The 21861-nt window shown below is 44.4% G+C and overlaps 1 protein-coding gene and 1 long non-coding RNA gene across 2 annotated transcripts in view; one reads left to right on the forward strand and one right to left on the reverse strand.

The window, feature by feature from the left end:
• bcas3 (BCAS3 microtubule associated cell migration factor) overlaps positions 1 to 13647 on the forward strand; it is a 211016-nt gene extending 197369 nt beyond the window's left edge. Inside the window, exon 24 of the mRNA XM_079733370.1 lies at positions 12091 to 13647. Coding sequence (XP_079589496.1) covers positions 12091 to 12239 — 149 coding nt within the window. The 3' untranslated portion in view covers positions 12240 to 13647. The remainder of the gene's footprint in view (positions 1 to 12090) is intronic.
• Positions 13648 to 14238: 591 nt separating this feature from the next.
• Positions 14239 to 21806, reverse strand: LOC307072189. Its single transcript, XR_013811665.1, has 4 exons — positions 21699 to 21806; positions 21202 to 21380; positions 15833 to 16040; positions 14239 to 14545 (listed from the first exon to the last, which is right to left on the reverse strand). It is a non-coding gene; the product is annotated as an uncharacterized lncRNA (long non-coding RNA).
• Positions 21807 to 21861: the final 55 nt, after the last annotated feature.

Consider the following 21861-nt stretch of genomic DNA (forward strand, 5'->3'; position numbering starts at 1 on the left):
TGTGTTTGAGTAGCTTTCTTGCATTCTAAGTTATTTTCATTTTGTTCATTCATCTTTAAAAGGAAATTCATAAAAAATAAAAAAACACTGGTTTGGAGAGGAGGATTATAGATGTGTTGTTATTAAATACTAAAAGTAATTGATGAGCAGGCAACTCCTAGTATCTTGTACTGCTGGAAACCAGATATATTTGGTTCATATAGATATACATAAACACTAAATCAAAATATTCTAAATGAATTGTTCTACCTTGTTACATTGTCTTTCTCTGTACTGTATCTGTCATTGTATTTAACCACTTTAAATTAGATATTAGAAGGGTTGTTATGCTTGCCTACATTGGCTTTTATTTCGTATTTTTCAATTATGTTTATTTTATGTTTAATACGGTGAATGGTTTCATGAGCCGTTTTACTTAAAAATTACCAAAGTACCTGAGTACCAAACACAGTTTATTGCATTTTGACTTTTAAATCCGCCACTGGAATAATAAAACATTTGGGTTTAGTCACGCAAAGGAAATACATTGTTATTTCAGGCTTTTAAAGTTTGTTAATTTGTTCCACAATAAATCCCCTTATTATTGCGGCTATTAACACAAAGTGGAAACAAGTTTCAACATTTTGTTCAGAGAAAAAGAGTGATGGATTGGCTTTGTGTGCTGTATTAAAATTGGCAACAAAAAGATATTATCTCACTGATTTTAGTCTAGTCTGATTCATTTTGAAACCAAGATACTCATCATAAGAGCAACAAAGTACGCACAGAGGCTCTACACTGTATACAGCTGGTACGGTTAATAATTGAGCAGCTAATGTACTGTAGACCATTTTCAAAGGCGCGTCATCGAAGGAAAAACACAGGTGTAGCTCATAACACTAATTATGGCTCTGCTACTTTAATGCACCGATGCACGGGTAGTAGACTTGGCTTCACTAGTTAAGTCTACGACCAGTGCTCTGCTACATCATTAGTGCTATGAGCAACACCAATGTTTGTCCTACAGTGGCAAAATGAAAAAGACAGACTCCAGGCCATGCAATATAGACAAAATACAGCCGCCACACCATCAAGGAAGATATTGTCAACAAAATAATATTTGAGTTACTGTCTGAATGAGGGAGTGCGTCGCTGGTAAGGCCTCTGTAAAGGATAAGAAAACTCGTTACCAAAACCATTATGCCATCATGTTTCGACTAGCATAAATGAGCAACAGTCTTTATCTGCTTCTCACAAAAAGTCGTAGGCATGTCATATGTGAGGCAGATTAATGCTTTAGTGCTGTTGTATCTATTCGTCAAACTTCTGGTTAAAGGACAAAACCAGTTTGGGTGATTAAACCTTAGTAACCATCTCTCTTGACTTCAACTAAACGTCCGTTACCAATATTGTTGGTAAACTGTCTTCTCTTTTTTCTACCGAAGGCTACATGCCGAAGCATGTAGTGTGTGCTTACGACTACCATAATGTAAACATAGCACTTTGGTCTTTGTGATAACAGTACTTGTTTGACCATTCAAACTCTGGACTAACGAGCGTAAATTTGATTCCAAAGGACGAAAGTGCAACAAATCCTATCTGCCTCTTTGCCTTTTATCATCATAAGAGCCATTTGCTCTATTTCATATTACATTACATTACATTTATTTAGCCCATGCTTTTATCTAAAGCAACTTACAATAAGTGCATTCAACCATGAAGATACAAACCATAAATTGTGAGAATCATGCGAGTACATAAAATTTATTAAATAGGCAATATCAAGTCACAGATTTCTCTCCCCTATAAATCTTACTGCATAAATATGTGCACCATTGTCTCTTAATATGCAGACTGGCTATATCTAAAGACAGAGATACTAGGCATAGCCGTTTGTTATAAGAATACATTTAGCTAATCATGGTTTGTCTTGCCCAGCTTGATGCTTTCATTGCACTAGAATTAAAGCTGGCGTAGACTATTTATTTTACAAGCATTTTTGTGTTGTATTTATTGACATTTTTGTCCCGACATTCAGTCAATAAATCAAATGCTATAGTATAATAATCGGTTATCTGTGGCTGTCTCAGGCCTGTAGCAAGCTGTGGAATCATTGAATTCAGTCCATTCAGTTGATTGATGGATGCCCTACCTGTCTGTCTGTCTAACTACCAACCCAGCGACCTGCGCACACTCCTTACACACTAGGCAGACCTATTGCTTAAGCTAGAAAGCTAGTCACGTGTTTTGGGGGAGTGGCTTTGGACAGAGGCCCATTTTTTCGGTTGGATACTTTAAAATATAGATAACTCTGGCTGGTTTCTCTAAATTGCCTACCCTAGCTTTAAGTATATGATAACCAAGAAAACGCATGCAATCCTCCCCCCTCTCTCTCTCCCTGATGCAGGCATTCATTCTTTCGTGCCTTGTGCTCTCTCTCCCTCTCTCTCTTTCTGTCTCTCTCTCTCTCTCTCTCTCTCTCCCTCTCTCTGTCTCTCTCTCTCTCTCTCTCTCCCTCTCTCTGTCTTTCTCTCTCTCTCTCTCTCTCTCTCTCTCTCTCTCTCTCTCTCTCTCTCTCTCTCTCGCTTTCTCTCTTCTACAGTCTTTATCTCGCTGTCTCAGTATGAAAGGTACCTAACAGAGGAGCAATGGAAGAAAGACGGGGGGAGGGGGGGGGGGGGGGGGGTTGTAAAGGGGCGGGGGCGCAATGTTAACCACAGCTAGAGTACGATGGCACACAGAGAGAGTGTGAAAGAAGAGTGTGTGGTCATTACAGTTTGCCCCTGAAGCACTCTCTCTTCCTCTCCCTCTCTCCTCCACCGTTGTCTGTTGTCTCTCTATCGCCAGGCGAGAGTTTGAGGGTAATGCTCAGTGACATGGTGAGACGATGGAAGAATAATTCCTGTATTCAGAGCTCGCTCCCGCCCCCCACCGCTCCCGCACCTCAGCCCACATAGACGCGTCAGGCCCGGATATCATTGTATCATTTATCCCGGCCTGGTCTCTCTGCCACTCTGCCTCGCTCGCCCAGAGCGGAGTGGGAGAAGTGGGTGTGCCAGTGTGTGCGTGTGTGTGCATGTTTCTGCGTGTGTATGTGTCGTTCCTAGATATGTGGATGGCACATGAGGATAGGAGAGCACGTGTGTTTTTGTCCTTGCCTGTTAGTGTCAGGCTGTACCTTTTTGTGTGTGTTTTGTGGGAAGTGTTTGTCTGTGTGTGTTTGTGTGCGTGTGCGTGTGTGTCGGTGTGACTATGGCACACTGCAAATGGGCTTTTTGTGGACTTTTTTTTGGCGGCTGCACTTAACAGCTTCGCTCAAGGGAGAGGCACACGGGGTCTGGTGGGCCGGACGGAGAGAGAGTAGAGAGGGCGAGAGAGGAGAGACTGAGGGCGAGAGAGTAGAAGAGAGACTGGGCGAGAGAAGAGGGGAATAAGGACGAGAGAGGAGAGATAGAGGGTGAGAGAATAAAAGAGAGACTGGGAGAGAAAGGAGAGAAACAGTAGCATGTTTTTTTTTTATTTCCAATATAACTTCAAGCCCTGTTAGGAGCCTGTTTTGGGTTGTCCGTATGCAAGGCTTGAGAACATACCTTTTGATGGGGAGGCTAAGGGCAGGAAGGAGAGAGATGTGCTGAACTGGGCCTAGTGGCATGGGGCCCCTCTAGAGCGAAGCAACGTCTTCTGTTCCCGTCGCTGTTAACCCCCAAAGAGTGTACATAGCTCTGAGTTCCTGACACTCATACTCTTCGCTTTGAGCACGCTTTGGATCCCTGCCATGTCCAAGGACTTGTCACTGTCAGCATTGTTTAATACTGATGGTCGATTGAACTCCATTGTATTCCAAATGTATTCTCAAGCCTAAAAAATAGTGTGCGTATGCCAGCAGCTTTATATGTGTGAATTGGTGAATGAGAAAAATAATGTACCTTGGACAATAGGGAGTCATCCAACTTCTGCTGGAAAACAAACACTCAATCTCTAGTATTATTTGATGCTCATAAGTATAAACAGAAACACACACAAACACATACAAACATTTTTTTAACACACCCTAGCAAATATGGAGGCATACACACAACAACACAAAAATTGTGATAGATACATAAGTTGCGTGTATACGTGTGTGTGTGTGTGTGTGTGTGTGTGTGTGTGTCCTTGAATCAATAAAACATGGCGGTATGAATAAGTGATAGGAAACATAAAGGAGAGGTAGCCCAGACCAGTCACAGAGCCATTGCCAACCTGCCAGAAAAACTGTTGTACCCGGGTAAGATCCGGGCCGCTCTGAGCAGAGGAGCGTCCTGTCGGCTCAGAGGGGCCTCTCTTTCAGAGACAGGGAGGGAAAGAGGAAGAGAGGACGGCTAGCCAGCTAGCAAAGGAGACAATGAGGATTGAAACGATGTTCATTATACTTGATGCCACCCTTACTGTGACCCTGGCGTCTGGCCAAAGTGTAACCATTCATAGGAGATGTAATTGTACAGCCCTGCCTCAGAGATCAAGGCTGAGCTGTGATTAAGACACATTCAAACAACCAGTGATGGTGCATGGGATATCTTTGTTTCATTATCCAAATTTGTGTTTTTTTTGCTTTCCAACCCATCACTTGAATGCAAATAATAGCACACAAGGCCATTTAATTGGATAATTATGAAATCGGCAAACATGGTCCCGGTAAGTGGAATAATTTTCTGCCAGTGGTTTGCCAATAATATGAGTGCTGCATGTTGGCTGGTCAGATTACAAATAAGAAGAGGCCCTTTGACATTGTCAGAAGTTTAGAGCAAGATGATTGGTTTATGTTCCATTTGGCTGCTGAGGGTTCAACAGAAAGCTCTTCAGGCTAACTCAAGTGTCTGGGGAACAGCTTGGCATTTATGCAGAATGCACAAAGCCTTGTATAACGCCAGGGTTCGAGATGGATGGGATTTTTCCATAGGGATTGGTATTTTGAAATTAAAAAGAAAATTGAATGCTGCTGGTGGAGCAGAATGCCATTTCTACCTGCACTGTTGTAGACCTCACAATCATAGCTCAGTGTACACACAAATTGAATAAATGCATCAATATTCATTTAATATATATACATATTTGTATACTTATTGGATTGACGTTATGCGAGCATCCAGTGTTTTTAACATGTCTTTACTTCTGGTGTTATCAATGTAAAGCATTTCACTAGCTGAAAGTTTAGGGTTCAACTTCTGTCCCCTCTCTGTATGGAACTGAGAATTTAGTTAAGCTTGACATAGCACCAGCTTCAAAACAGATTGCAAGCCCATAGCCTGAGCACACAGTGCCAGGTGCACTGCCCCGGCCCCCCATGGAGGCCTCTCGGACCCTTCCCTTTTGACCTCAGGTCTTCCGCTGTCTCTAAGCATGCATGTGTCTGTTGTTCATGTGATGCATGCATATTATGTCCATGTGTATGCACAAAGTGTGACGTGCCTGCGATGTCCACCAGTGTTAACCTGTACACTGCATGGTGACCCGTATAGCACATCCTCGCTGCATCCCAGGCTGGTTGCATGGGCCACCCCTCTGTCTAGCTCTCTGCCGGACTCTGTAACAAAGCCTTTTGCTTCCACCCCCTGGGATGGGCATCTCAATACACAGTCGCGCCGTGTCTTTGTCTTCAAGGTGCTGCTTTGGCACACTTATTTTACTCCAAGTTCCACTCTGCTGGCCACTATAATGCCCCCCGTACTTAACACCAGTGTTGCCGGATTGGGCCAGATTTCCCACTCAATCTGGCATCCCTGCTTAACACCAACAGGAAGAAGCCCTCCTCTACAACACCATGAGCTAACGGCACCATCACGCTGTCAATGTGCCTGCCTCTGCGTGTATCAGTCTCCATCATTCTCATGCGTCTGAAGTCGACATTTACCAAATCTCAAAGCTAGTGACCGAAATCAATAGAATTTTCGATTCAGAGAGACAAACAGGTGTATGCAGAGGTGAACGGTGATCCTCTGAAGCCTCCAGCTAACATGACTGAAGGACATAAAGGTGGGCGTCACATGCATGTTTGAGGACGAGAAGAGGAAGGGACTTAGAGGTCGACACAGGGGGTAGCATGAAGGGCGCATCTTGTCCTCTATTGCCATAGTAGAGTGAATGTCTACAAGATTTCCCCTTTATCAATGGCCTACATATGCATTTGTTTTCCTGCTGAAGGGCTCAGCCATGTAAAAAACGCACCAACACCATGACCATAGGAATGCTAGTTGGTTCTTTTGAATGGTTCTTCTGAGCCGTGAGCATTTCTGCCATGTATAGGATGAGGACGCCATTAGGAGCCGGCCTTTACACAAAAGAACGCACACCCTGCTAGAAAGAAACACTGTCCATGTGACAAAGGAGGTCTTGGAACACGGACACGTACATAATTCAAAGTGTCCACTGGTCCAGAAGATATTTCAATTTCTCTTCAAATAACGGCGCACTTTAACAGCACTTCCATAGCCATGAGGTTTGAAGTGTTACGTGACAGCTTTCACCTCTTAAGTCACTGACACATCTGCCTAATGTTAGGTCCATGATTCAAATTATAGCAAAGTAAAATAAGAACTTTTGGGCAAATTAAACAATATATGAAATAACAGGTACAATATTTAACATTGACACCAAGCATTTAAAATAGTACTGGTGTCCAAATTCAAAATAGTGGATAGGGTTGTCTCAGCCGGCATCCTCTTCCCAAGACCTGAAGCGCGCCCGGGTTGCCAGTTTGAAGACATTGAATGATTATATTATTAATTATACCAATTATAAACCAGTTAATTTGGCATCCGTTTTGAGATCCTTCGAGGCTCTGAGCTGTCTTTCAAAGGACACTTGCAGATTTGCCCATGATTTAGCATGGCTCCGGTCATGGAGCATTTTAGAGTGACAACAAGGCTTTTTAGGTCGGGTAGAAACTAGTACAATCTCAGTTCATCCAGTTTGTTTGCTTGCTTCAATGGCTGCAGCCCCCTGTGTTTGTGTGCCAAGTGGTTTGCCAATCTGGCAACCGGGGATAATCTGAGAATAGTGAATCATAACACAACGGCCAAAACAAATCTCTGATGACATATCATGGTCATTTTAGGATTAAGTCCAGTCAATTTGTTACATGTTATACCTAACATTATTATTCTTCATAGTAATAATAATTATTGTTTACCTATTCTTAAATTAAATATACAGTTGTTCACATTTGAATGAGCCCATATAGTCTGTTAATGGTTGGAAGTGTGAAAGGAGGCCATATGCCAGCATTGCCTGATAATCTCAACTGTATGTTGAGTCTTTTATGTATGAAAGGGCCTTCTGTTTACATATGCCACTTTTCAGTCCCTTTAATGAGCTCTGGTGTGAAATATCTCTCCTGGTTCAGACTCCAACGTCGGTTTACAGTCAGCATTGGAGCTGGCACCGTGCACCACGGCCCTGTCTGTATCCTATTACATAAACTGGTATCTCCTCCCTGTAGGCTGTGATAGCATTAATGTATTTTTGCACTTTGGGACAGGAGAGTGGCTGTGCAGGAGGGTGAGCTAAGCCGGGCTTTTCACAGTCCATCAGGATCATCTCTGATATTAATGAGCTTTACATGTGCGCACGGATCAATGTGGGTCGCATCGGTGACCGGCTTTCTAAGAACTCTTTTGATGTGACCGTCTACGTGTTTGTGTTATTTCCGTTTTACATACATTCTTATTGCTCACTTATTAAACTTACTAAATTACTTTATAACGGCAACAAACGGAGCTGCTACCTGTAGTTTGGCTCACATAAGGACTCGGCCCTTTAAAGGCAAGACTGGAGGACCCTGCTCAACAATATTCTCAATGAAAGTACGCCTCGTTCAACACTGTCCCAGAACAACACTTCCTATGTGCATTTCACTTCAACCTTGACATGTGTGCGGCCGCCACTCCGGCCTGTGGATGTGGGTCATAGTCCCTTCAGCTGCCCCTGCCTCCTCTCCTGGCTGAGTGCAGTCCATGTGCTCTCCATGGACACTGTTTGTTCTGGCTCTGATCTGTTTTCATTTGCTCTCATGTTATAAAAGCCCCCGGTCTGCCAGTTTACTGAAATAGATTAACGACAGGTAATGATATGGTACATGATTAGTGCATATATTTGGATTCATTCACTTCAAGACGATATTTGATCAGTGCAGGGCCCTACGGCCTCTAGACTAAGGTCTAGAGGCAAAGCCCTTTCATTATCTTTGTAGCATTAAGACCGGATCAATAAACACCTTAAGCCCTCTTCTAGTCTCTATGCTTCCTGCTTTCAGACTTCATTTTCTCTCCAATATGCGCTCGCTTGCGAACTATTGCTAGCTGGAGAGGTGGAATGACCTGCATGAATAAGCATACATCATATTATTTTTTGCCTTTGTAAAAGCATCTTATTGACCAAAAGGGATGTACTTTAAAAATATGAAGCCAAAGACATCTGAGAGCCAAGGTATACACCAGAGAGCATCGATCACTTGGGCAATAAGATTTGCTGTGGAGGCCTTTGCAGTGTGTTTGGAAAAGTTTGTGAAAACACCCAAACAGTTTAATCAGTGTCCACGGTAGTGTATTACTCCAGAACATTAGTGCATTTTTTCCCATTTATTTGTGTGTGTTTGTGTGCGTGTGTGGGTGTGGGACTGCGCACGTGGTCGTGCGTACGTGCGAAGGACTTGAAAAGGATGTTTACAACACGCGATGAAAGAACCCAGGAAAGTGTGATTCAGAATTGTGATTGTGTCTATGATTGTGTGTCTTAATGTTTGCACGTTAAGGACCCATTGGTTGTGTGCGTGAGCATGCCAACATGCGTGCGTGGGTGTGTGTGCGTGCGTGTGGGTGAGTGTGTGTCCGACCGAGCGCGTATGACAGCCAGGGGTTGGAATGTGACGTGACGTGAGAGCGCTAATCAAAGCCAGCTGGAGGTAACTGTGAGATTAAAGTTAAAACACAAAAACAATCAGTCCGGGGTAAGTATAGCATTGCTATGTGTTACTGCCACCCCCACCTCCCAGACCATGTCTAGGAGGGAGGGGGGTGGGGGAGCACCGCGACGGGGCCAAGAGCTGGCACAGAACCGCTGATTAAGACCTCCTTTGTGTTCGCTTTGATCTGCTAAGAATAGCATGTGTAGTCCCACCACTGCAGGACACACCGCCCCACACGCCCACCGGCCCAACACCACTCCCGGCCAGCGGGAGGACAAGGCGTGTGTGGAAGTGGGCTCGACGTTGTCGGAGGGTGTCTGAGTCGGCTGATTTGTCCGTGGGAGGATGGCGTGTTGTCGGTGTGCGTGTTGATGCATCATATTTGTTTTTATGGGATGGGATAAAGGCTAAGAGGATTAAGTTGTCCCAGTCACACAAGGTGACCAGACCAGACCTGTGGACACCATTCTGTTCTGTCTCACAGATCCTGTGCACTACGGAAACATTCAGGCCTGCAAAGCAGTGTTGGCTGCCAGTCCTCGCCGCCAGGGCCCCACGGCCGTGGCTGTGCACTCAGACCCCAGAGCCCTTACCGCCAACCCTTAGCGCCACGGTGGGTGGAGCCAGAGCCTCAGCCTGAACTCCATTGTCTTCTGAAGGCCCGTGTCATCCCCAGACCGGAGCTCCGTCTTGCGTGTAATGTGAATGACGTTAACATCGGCAGAACAGGGGTTTCCCCTCCGCTCCCCTGGCCTCGCTCCAAGACACGACTGCTTTCTCCTGGCTGTGGTCGGACTAGTAAAAGAAAAAGCCCGGCCATAAATAACTATATTACCTTACATAGTGACACGGGTCCCGCGGGAGCAGATCCCTAGCGGTACGGCTGCGGGGGGATTGTGCAGGGGGCGTGAGAGGTTAAGACCCCCTGAATGGCTGCTAGGAGTGACACAATGAGGCTGGATTAGGCGGTGCTGGAAGGGGCCCATTGAGCCTTACTCGGGTGTTCAGCAGCTTGCGGTGGCTACAATAACGCCACGCATGGAGGCTGGCAGAGACATGGCTACCATGGTGGACTAGCGGGGGGGGGGCTGCAGTCCTGGCCGCAAAGGAGATGATCAGCCAGGGTCCAAGATGAAAGGTTAGAAGATAGCAGTGGTGGAAGGAGCACATGTATACAGAGGGGCCGATTGTTTGAGGGAAAGACTGAATAAGTGGGAGAGAACTGCACTCCATTCAATACTCATTGGAAGTGCTTTTTAAAAATACAATCGAGAGTTGATCCATGTAAAAGAAATAAATTCAATAAGATTAAACATTTTTAACTTCTTCGGGTTTCCTCTAGGATTGTGGAAAGCCATTTTAAAGGCTTTTACTAATTTGATTCAGATATTGTGTTCAAGGACATGGAAAATGTGCAGTGGCCAAAGAACCATCATAGTTTTACAGTATTACAACCACTCCGCAGTACGTTCATTCACATCAAAATAATGACAATAACAACAAGGCGATATGAATAAAAAAGCATTAAAACATGGAATTCTATCAAGGGGCAAGGAAGCCAGACAGATTGATCTTCATCTTTCTTTATTATTTTGGAAGGTCAATTCAGCATTTCTGCTGACAATGATTGTACCAAATGCTTGGGCTGAAACACTGAACGCACGGGGCAGAGCTGACAAACAGGAGGTGTTTCTGCGCTGGGGCTGGAGATAACCTTGCTGCATGGCCCGTTTACAGGATGATGACATAGGGTGTGTTGGCATGTGTGCACTTGGAGCAAGTGACATCGCCTGGCACTAATTGGAAACAGCAATTGCATAATGTGTGTTTGGTGCTGTCAGTGCAGTGGGATTTTTAGTATTTGGTTGCTCTTGAACCCTCGCCACACACAGACACACACACACAGCCCGATACACACACAAACACACACACACCACCACACCGACACACACACACACACACACACACGCCAACACACCCACACACCCACACACACACACACAGCCACACACCCACACACATACACACACACATTGGATTTACTGCCTCAGCTGTGTGCCAGCGGCTCTGCTGGCCAGGGTAGTGTAGGGGATTAAAGTGTGGGGTGAGAGGGCAGGCTGTGAGGTTGCCACATAGCTTGTCAGTGCGGACGTCCCGGTGAAGCACCGGGTTCTTTGCACTCAGAAACCTCTGGTTCTTCCTTACATCGCCGGTTGGCTCTTATCACAATATTTGATTGGATTGTTTTCAGTTATTTGTCAATTCGTATGACTTTTAGTGGAAAGAAATATGGAATAATACTTAAAATAGACATATGTTAATAACCCAAAATATTCAAACTTATTTTCGGTAGAGGAAGTCTTCTTGATTGGGATTTGAGAACGATGTTATTCACACCGTTCCCTCTTGCCTCGACGACAGTGACTCTCCATCGCCGATGCTTCGTGAATGTTGGTCTTGCATGGCAGTGGAGCGGTCAACAAAGCAGCCATTGAGCAGACAAAGCATGTTGGTCCACGCATATCACAAGTTGCATACTATAAACGATGTGCGTTTGATGAGCTTGGTCTAGCCGTGGACCACAACGAAAGGTGTCGATGTTGTTCAGTGTTGTCGGCTCTTTCCGAGGACCAGTCTCACAGCGGAGTCATCGTCGGACAAACACAGGTTTGGCTCACCGCTCTAATTACGGGTCTGTTCCTACAACGTACCAGGGCCCATGGTCCACGGTCAAAGTGAATTAGACTAGTTTAGTCTACCAGCAGTGCCCTGGTGCAAGGAAGGAGCAGACCCATCATTATGTATTATGTGTTATGAGCGACACCCGAGGTTGTCCCAGGACAACGCCTATGTGAAACGGGTCTATCGCTAGCACACACACACACACACCCACACACACCCACACACACACACACACACACACAGACACACACACACACACACACACACACAACAACACGCACACACAACCCCATGCACACACACAGACACAACGGGGTCCTTCAATGTGAACGTGTCTCTCTGTGGTCCCCTCTCCCCCAGAGAACACACACAACTACACACAAACATACAACCATACGCACGCACACACACACACACACACACACAGACACAGACCCAACGGGCTCCCTCCATGTGAACGTGTCTCTCTGTGGTCCCCTCTCCCCCAGAGCTGCAGCGGGAGGGCAGCATCGAGACGCTCAGCAACAGCTCGGGCTCCACCAGCGGCAGCATCCCACGCAACTTCGAGGGTTACCGCTCTCCCCTGCCCACCAACGAGAGCCAGCCCCTCAGCCTGTTCCCGTCCGCCTTCCCCTAGAGGACGAGACCCGCCCACCGAGTCCACCCCCATCCCGTCACCAGCTCCACCTGCTTGCCCTTCTCACCCCCCCCGCTGAGGGACCGAACCAAACGACGAGAAGGAGGACATTGCTTCGCCGGCGGAGAGTGTTGCATGTTTGACTGACTATGGCACAATGTTTTATAGGTGGTGACGCCCTCCGTTACAAGCATTTCTAAAGCACAGCTGTGTGTGTGTGTGTGTGTGTGTGTGTGTGTGTGTGTGTGTGGGTGCGCGCGCATCCGTCGCTGTTCTTCATGTAGTGAGCTGAGGTACACTAGTGCTCCAGTCTCCTGTTCCTGCTCATGTCCGGGGCCACGTCGCATGTCTCTGTATTATAGCCCTGCCTACGTCTCCTACCTTTTTATAGGATGTTGGCTGTCTCCAGACCTCCACCACCCACGCACACACAAGACACACACACACTAGCCTGAAGGGGAAGGAGTGGTTTATTTGGGTATCTGGTATCTGTGCTGGTGTGCTTATCTCATGAATGCATTTGCATACGTTGACATCACTGTACACGCAGTGTGTGTCGGAAGTGAGTGACCACTCTTGCTGTGTGTGTGAGTAAGTGAGTGGGTGGGTGGGTGAATGAGGGTGTGTGCGTGTGGTTATGCTTGCTTTTGTGTGTGGGTGTGTGTTTTATTTTCTCCTTTATCACTGCTTGAAATCTTTAATTGTGTATTTTTTCTTGGATCTTCTTAACTGCTTCATGGTTTCATATGGACTTGCCTTTGTTTCTTTCTGATTCGTCTCATTTAAAGTGAAACAGACACTGTGGGGACACGTGACTGCTAACTCACTCTATGTTGGAATTTGGTTACAGACTACTCTAGATCAACATTCTGATATGCATTCATTATGAAAAGCTTACCCCAAGCCTCCTCAGATGTATCTGTAGATCCTCCCCTAAGAGTCCTTCTGCGGTATTTGTGTATATGTTAGTTACATACAAATTAAAAGGTTTCTCGATGATCAAAACATTTTCTCATGCCTTGACTACTGTATCTCTCTCGCCCTAGCTTGTTCTCTAACCCTGTTATGAGTGTCAAATGTCTTTATGAGAATACAATGATTTGATGCCAATTACACTAATCAATATATCTCCAAGGAGTGTTGAAGTTCCCAAAGTTTCCCGTGATTATAATGATGAGACTATTTTTATACTGAAGGTGGTTAAATGCAACACATACATTCTTATATGGGATGAGTTTATTCCTAACAGATGCTTGTTGCTTGTACTCCTATTGTCACTGCATGTCTTGGAAACACAACTTAGCCATTGGACAATGGAACTTGGCATGCATTAACCCTAAATCAAGACACATGCTTGTTATTAACTGAAATGTCTGATTTGTAAAATACTATGATCATTTTCTGCCTCTCTTTCATGCAAATAAATTTTAAGAAATCAAGTTGTTTTCAGTTTAATTAAACTAGTGCTGTCCATTTAAGTTATGTTAAAGTGACAAGTAAGTAGAATTTTACACATAAAGAGATATTCAAGTATGTTTAAAGTCTTTATTTTGATTACTACTGAATTGAGACCTTCCATAATTAGAAGTTAAATACAGACACAGATGGGACCTTTTTCATAATTCAATATTTGCTTTAACAAATTATCTATTTCTGACCTTTCACGAGTCTTCATTTCATTAATATATATATTTTATTTGTAATTCAACAATAACACATAATCAACACTAATTTGCCAGAATTGTAATTTAATAATCAATCACTATGTTTTGAATCAAGGATAAATTATATTGGGAAACCTTGCCCAACTAACCCTGATAAAATCTGACAACTTTGAATGATAAGAAATAGCAATACTCAAGTCATATTTTGTTCTGCAACATTTATTTCATTTCCATACATCTTTTGTAATATTATTCACTATTTCTTAACAAAAGGAATAAAGAAGTAATTTAAATGAAATGCTTAAGCTTTATATTAAGTCAAAAATATCAACGGAAATTGCATTATAATTAAAGTTTTAACTTTTGAATTATTATTGGACTTGATGACATATCTTGACGTAAACGACACTAGCATAGACGGATGAAATGAAACATATAATTTAGAGTTGCAAAATGACCCATCCTTTACATAACTACAGGCCAATCAGACAATGTTGTCGTGATTGGTTGTAAAAGGGAGGTGTGGAGCAAAGTGAAAACCTGAATTACCAGGAAGACCCTTCTGGAGGCTCAGCGTGGGTTGATGCGAGCCAGTTCCTCGTTCTTCCTCCTTTCTGTTCCTTTTTTCAGAAAGTAGAATTTCTTTGAATAAGAGAAAACAAATGACAAATCACTAATCATTATTTTCAAGACAGAGGTGGAGACACTATGGTGGAACATGGACATTACTGTCAACAAACACCCCACCTTTAAAAACAATTCATTTATTTTTGGATTATTGTTTGTGGGAGTCAAAGTGAGGAGAAGTGACCTCCATTCTAGAAAATCGGATGTTTTCTGCTATGGAAGAGAAAACAGAAGAAAAGGGCTCAAAGTGATTCTAGAAAATAGAGCTGCTGAGGGTCACTTGGACCTTGTCATCACCTTCAGTTATGGTGCAGTTTGACAGGTGGGCGTGTTTAGCAAACAACACACCTTCACAAACAATTATGCAAATATCCCCGATTATGCAGATTTACTTATTCGGACTCAATCAACACCTCCACTATTATTTCCAAAACTGTTTAAATGTGTGGTTCTCCGTCTCTGGGGGACCCTGGACATTGTTTAGAGGTCTCTAGCTCAGGGCTCTGCCCCTTCATCCAAACGTCTTTATTACTGCTGCACTGTGACGTGCAGCAGTATTTTTTAAGAATAGTTTTGAGTTTTAAGAAAAGTTTTTGTAGATAGTTTAAGTAGTTGTTTTATGGTATAGCGAAAAACATTGCCTTGATGACCCGTTTATTGTCGCTGGTCGTGCCGCTGTGTTCTGCTCTAGGTAAATGTCTTGTGTCTCTGTGTGAGACCGAATGCCTTCCCGGTCTCTTGAGGCGGACCCTGAGTGGCGATCAGACGCGTCAATATGTGCAGACAGCGCGGCTGCTGGAGTCGCATTGAAACCCCCGAGCTCTGAGGGGCACGTGTTTAGGGGCCCCACTCTGCGGTCCTGGATGATATGTGGCCTGCACTTACCGCCACTGAAACTCGCTCAGGCTGCCTCAATTATAACAGCGAAGAGCGTTTCATTGGTAGGCCAGAAAGGAGCCGAGGCTACCTGCATACCCTGGTTCTGGATGGTTATCTCTTGTTACTTACTTGAGGACTTATGAGCACTTGTAAATCAATTACACAGCCTAATAGGCTGCATCATTTTAACAAACTACAGCCTCGCCTAGCTATCAAAACTGTTTCATTCGGATTAATAGGCGGGCACTCGTCAGGATTCGTGGATTACAAATGGCTTCTACAGGAATAATAAAATAAAAAAAATAGACATGCGAATAAATGTTTAAAGGAGGGGTAGGTACAGAACGGCCGAATGATAGTGTTTTCATGAGGTGTCAGCAATGCGCAATGCTCTCCGATTGGCTGGTGTCTGCTCAGACTCACCTCGGTGTTAGGGTGGGACGGGGCCCGGTTCGACCCTCTGGAGTTGTGGCCCGGTACCGATCCGAATAAGGATCTATCCTTTCGCGGCTCAACGGGGGGTCGAGGTGCACGTCCCGGATCGGTGGCTGCATGGTTCACGGCACTGCCGACGGGTATCCCCTGGTTCTCACCGTTTGCCATCGAGTGTTTTCCCTCCTCCGGTCTGCTCCTGGGAAACCAGAGCACAGAGAGAGAGGGGAGCAGAGCGTTGAGAAACGACGCGCTGGTCCCAAAGTAGCCCGGGAGTAGCAACCTCAGCGGCCCAGGACTGATCCAAGGCCCTGGACCCCAGACTCTGAACTCCCAGAGTCTCCAGACATGCGGTTGATAATGAATTCAGGTCCCGGGACGGGAGGTGGATCAGAGTGAAATGTAGACTATAATATGAAGCCTAATCATACAATATAGAGCCAATGCCTTTGAACCGTACAGAAGAGTTTTAGTTCAAGTTGACATTTATGATTAGTTTGTCTAAGTTTGTTAATGATAAACAGCCTTGATTATCGACTAATTAGTCGAATAAATATGACGCATTTATAAAAGGCTTTATTGTTGAAATGTTATAGTGTTCATGTTATTGGAGTTACTTTGGTGTATTGGAATATTTTGTGACATTTAGGCCAACAACTAGGATATTAGGATGTATTATATTTTGAAGTCCTGTGGCGTCCTGGTTCACTGAGTTATGAATGAAGGCCATAACATAGCATAACATAACATTACAATACATAAAACAAAATAACATAATTGTTTTTTTATGTGTAAAGGAAAATAGGAAAATGAAAATCAGACTAAACTGGTCTAGAAAGGTACAGCGTAGTGTGAGAAGGAATACTCTAAAGATGTCTCTAAAAGTTAACATTAATAATATATGCATTTATACGGACATGAGTATAGGTGCATTTCGATGCGTAAATATTCAGCAGCCAGATTACTTGAAAACATGACTTCTCATTGTAGTCTGTGCATAGGGACAAAAGACAGCCTACTACGTATTTGTATTTAAATATAGATGACCAAAAATAAACGATCGTAGAAAAATGCAATGTCATCGATTGGCTGATCATTAAAGGTCTGTATCCCATGTATTTAACGCACGGAAACAAGCACTAATCTGCAAAGCTTAAAATAAATATAATTATATGAGTTATATTAATTACAATCACTATGATTTTTATTGTTGTTCTTGTTATTATTATAATTATTTAAATTATTTAAATATTATAAAGGCCTACCTGTGGATTTCCCATTGCATAACTCCCCTATTAATCATCTGTTTTCATGTACACAATAACCTTTAGGGTTTCTTGTTGTCTCGATGTGCTATAATCAATAAATTATTATTTTTGAGTCTAAATACTTTGTCAGGGCTTATTGTGATTCCTAATTTGCCTTATCGTTATACCCAAATGAGCCTGAGTCCCTGTCCTGCTCTCGGAGAGAACAGAGGCCTACTGAACCCCGGCTGCAGCAGTGAGCTGCTGCTCATTAGTGAGGCTGGACGACAGCGGAGCACAAAGGCTGGGCTGCTGCTTTTCCACTAGACCGGGCGCGCTAATAAAGGCCCTTAAGCTACATCTGTTGAGGAAGGCCTTGTTGTAGCAGTGCTGTCCCCCTGTCAGGTGAAAATATGATGCCTGAGAAATACGTTGTCTGACATGAGGCCCGATGCTCATGGCTGCCTCGTAAATAGAGAGATCAGGCCCCTTGCGGGAGCCCGCTGACACCTTCTAAACCACTGGTGACACCGCCCCCCCAGGGGGCCGGCAGAAGGTCGGGGCTCCAGAACCACCCGGGCGTGGCACCAAGCCGGCTCGCTAGGGCTCTCCCTGAACACGGGGCAGAGAAGACGGGCAGAGAAGGCGAACGCATGGAAGAGTGTTGCAATCAAGCATGAAAGAATGAGAGCATGTCTGCCTATAGCTCAGCTGGCCTGTGAGGGCCTCGCTCAGGAGCCCGCGTTACCATGGTGATAATAGAGGAAGACGCGAGGCCTAGTGAGTGAAGGTGTCCCTGAGAGGCAGGGAGACACAGCGATCCTCTATCCCTCGTTCTAGCGCCCCCGCCTGTTGGCTCACCTGCCCAGTGCACCCTGGCTCACACCTACACACACACAACACCTGGTCTGCCCCTGGGACTCAGGGCCTACTCCTCCGTGAGTTGGGTCACCTTTATAGTGGTGACTGGGTGTTGACGAGCCGCAGAGCCCATCAGAACCACCACTGCTCACACCTCTTCTCCTTAATGCAATTAAACAAGGGCCCGAGGCGGCAGGGAAAGGAAGAGAGAGAGTGTGTGTTAGTGTGTGTGGGTCTCTCTCTGTGTGTGTGTGTGTGTGTGTGTGTGTGTGTGTGTGTGTGTGTGTGTGTGTGTGTGTGTGTGTGTGTGTGTGTGTGTGTGTGTGTGTGTGTGTGTGTGTGTGCATGTGTGCATTTATTGTGTGTGCGTGTTATGGTCACCATTGGACCGGCCAAGTCACTGTCACTGAGCTAATAAGACCTTGTAAGAAGCATAAGTAAAATAATTCAAGTCAAAGAAAGAATTATTTGAGTCCTGGATTTAATGAGAAGAGTGTGTGGGTCTCTGTGTGTGCATGCGTGTGTGTGCGTGTGTGTGTGTGTGTGTGTGTGTGTGTGTGTGTGCGTGTGTGTGTGTGTGTGCGTGTGTGTTTGTGTGTGTGTGTGTGTGATTGTGTGTGTGTGTGTGTGTGTGTGTGTGTGTGTGTGTGAGTGTGTGTGTGTGTGTGTGTGTGTGTGTGTGTGTGTGTGTGTGTGTGTGTGTGTGTGTGTGTGTGTGCGTGTGTGTGTGTGTGTGTGTGTGTGTGTGTGTGTGTGTGTGTGCGTGTGTGTGTGCATGTGTGTAGGGGGGGACAGACAGACTAGCAGAGAACGGCAAGAATAAAATAGCGAGGATGAGGTGGAGGAGGAGGTGATGGAGGAGGAGTAGGAAGAGGAGGAGGAGGAGGTGGTAGAGGAGGAATAGGAGGAGGAGGAGGTGGTCGAGGTGGTGGAGGAGGAGGAGGAGGCACTGGGTGTACATGTGACAGGGGGAAATATGAGGGACTTTGACAGGTCTTAAACGGTCTGGCGCCAAGGCCTTAGACTAGCTGCTAAATATAGCTGGAGAGATGATGCAGGGAGATGGGAAGAGAAGATGAGGAGATGAAGAGAAGGAGAGAAACAATGTCGGGACAGAAAAAAATATGCTCAATACTCAATTATAAGCAAATATGTCCTTAACTGCCTTGTTTTAAGTAGTTTGGTGCTGACAGGGATTCCCATGTGATCTGCCAGCACCACGGATTAATGACACAACATAAGGACATTACGTCTTTACCTACATGAGAATATATTTCATTGATAATACCCCATCCTTAACACTGACCACTCAAAGCATTGGTAACACCGTTGTTATCAAGGCTTTCGCTTTATAGTTTGTTGATTTTTCGCCTATTCGCCTATTTGGCGAATATTAGTCCAGGACTCAAATGATTCTTTCTTTAACCTGAATTGTTTTAATTATGCATCTTATGAGGTGTTATGCAAGTGTTAGCTCAGTGAATGGACCGGTCGAATGATGACCTATAGGCGAAAAAATTTTTAAAGTTTAAAAATTCAGAAACTATAAACCATATATATATATATATATATATGCTTCATGTAGAGCGAGGCTTATGCATTCAGAAGTCTTGAATGTGTTTATTGCCATCGTTGTGCAGTGAGGCTATTAAAACCTTTTGGTCCATTATGGTGATTCCTTCTCTTTAGATACGCGGCGCAGCTCCACCAGGACTTAATGACTTTTAAATCGCACTGACTTGTGTTTACATCAGTAACACGGACGATACAGAACAAATAAATGGTGACTAAACGAACATGGGTTGTTGATATGATTAAGAGTTGAGTTTGTCAGAGAAAATCATTATCCTTCGCCATATGTTACTAATCTTTTTTGTCTACGATTACAATTGTTGGACTAGCCTACACGTCAAGCCTAAAACTAAAGGACTTTCATGGTTGTCCTGGTCCTATTTCCTCTATATATTCTCTACATTCTCTACTCTATGGTTGTTCTGTTTTTAAAATGCTGTGTTTATGTGCCAGAAGTTCATATCAAATAATAGAAAATATCTCAGAATAGATTATATTATCGTTTGGCCTAAAATAGATTGCAAAATAAATCTATAATTTGGGAGCCAATCAAACCATTTTTGTCACATGTTAAATCTCTGGGCGGATTGACCTGAAGGTTTTCATATTGAGTTTGTTGCCTCCTCTTTACCATCATGTAGCAAACATATGCAACAAGTGCGTACCACCACAAATGACATATGGGGAAATATTTTCTCAGCGTAAAATACATGTTAAATATTAAATATTTGAACATTTGGAACATGACATTTTTTTTATTATTATTTATAGGTCTATTGAGTGAAAGAGACATGGGCTAGGGTTCATAAAATGTGCATTTATTGTCAGAAAGCCATACTGAAGATTTTTGTTGTTCGTTTGTGTGTACATGTTGATGTTGTGTAGAACAGATGAACCAGACCCTGTTTAAAGGCTGTGCTCACTGGCTCACAGCGCCGGGATAGTAGTAATGCTTATTTAATTTGACACTAGTAATATAATCAGGTATTGTTCAAGGACTGGTCCTAAAACGTGGATAGCAGGACATAAACGGGGTTGGAGGGTGCTGCTCCTGCTGGAGATGTTTACGGGTAAATACGAAGTGACAAGAGAGTGGTCTTATTATGGTGCTGGGTCGACGGGCTGGCGCCGAGCGGCTCTTTAACAAACGGGATCCAAACGCATCAGAATGGGTTCTTAAAGAGACGCGCGGCAGGACGCACAGAGATGCGCGGCAGGACGCACAGAGACGCAGGGCAGGACGCACAGAGACCAGCATGCTCCAGCGTCCCGGGTCATGTTTTCAAGAGGAACCCCTGCACCATCCACCAGTCGGGACGCAATAACAGTGAATATAAGCTATATGTCATGCCGTCGTAGTCCCGTCCCCTACCTAGATCGCCCGGGATCTACCCGGTGTGCGCAATAGATCATCTCACCGTATAGCGTCCGATAGATCGGAGAAGGGACGCGTGAGAAAGACGCCTTGGACAGGACATGTGCACAGTATAAAAGCTGATCACTCGAAATAAAAGAGAACTTCCTGGCATGGTCACGTCTCCTTTGTATTGGGGAAACGTATCTTGGTTGTTATGACCATGTTATTAGATGTTTTTTAAAGGATAAAAACATTCCCATTCTGAAGTCTCTCCTCGTGTTGATGTCGAGGTGGTCCAACATGCATCGGAGTTTAACACTCACCCCGGTTGCTCCGAGTTTTCTCTGGAAATTCATCTCTTTTGGTTTCCTCTTCCCTGGCCATCGCATGTGGGTTCAGGGTGTGATGCCCCGGGGCTGTAGCCCGTTTAAAGCGCCGATGTCCGCTTTAACGGGAGCTGCCCTTCCGTCAGGACGCTGAGGCACCGGACCGACGCGTCGTTCTGACCTCATAGCGGTCCAACGAACGGGGATATTATTTAGGTTATCTCTGACCCTCATAACACAGACCATGATCTTTTATTGAATAAAGCCTAGCGCGGAAAATAAGGCTACTGAATAGAAATAATGAAAAAATAGAAATCTAAAAATATGAAGCTTATATAATAAATGTAATCATACAAAATTGGTCGTTCATATGCATCCAAAATAACATGTCTTTTAGCGATCCCAATTAAAATCTATACTGACGGAGAAATTATAAAATAGCTAAAAGATCTAAACACATAAATGCTAGAAAAGCGCACGGAGCGAATATGTACCTCTTACGGTAATGCTTGGCAATGTAAGGCGCTATAACTATGGCATTAGGTTACGGGTTCGATTCTCTTGTTGAGGCAATGCGCTCTCGATCGCAGGAGCGCCTCTTCCACATTGTAAAACACAAGCCGATCGAGGTGATGTCTCTGCCGGCCAAGAATGGAG

This window comes from Pollachius pollachius (assembly GCF_949987615.1).
Source record: "Pollachius pollachius genome assembly, chromosome: 3".
Taxonomy (NCBI): domain Eukaryota; kingdom Metazoa; phylum Chordata; class Actinopteri; order Gadiformes; family Gadidae; genus Pollachius; species Pollachius pollachius.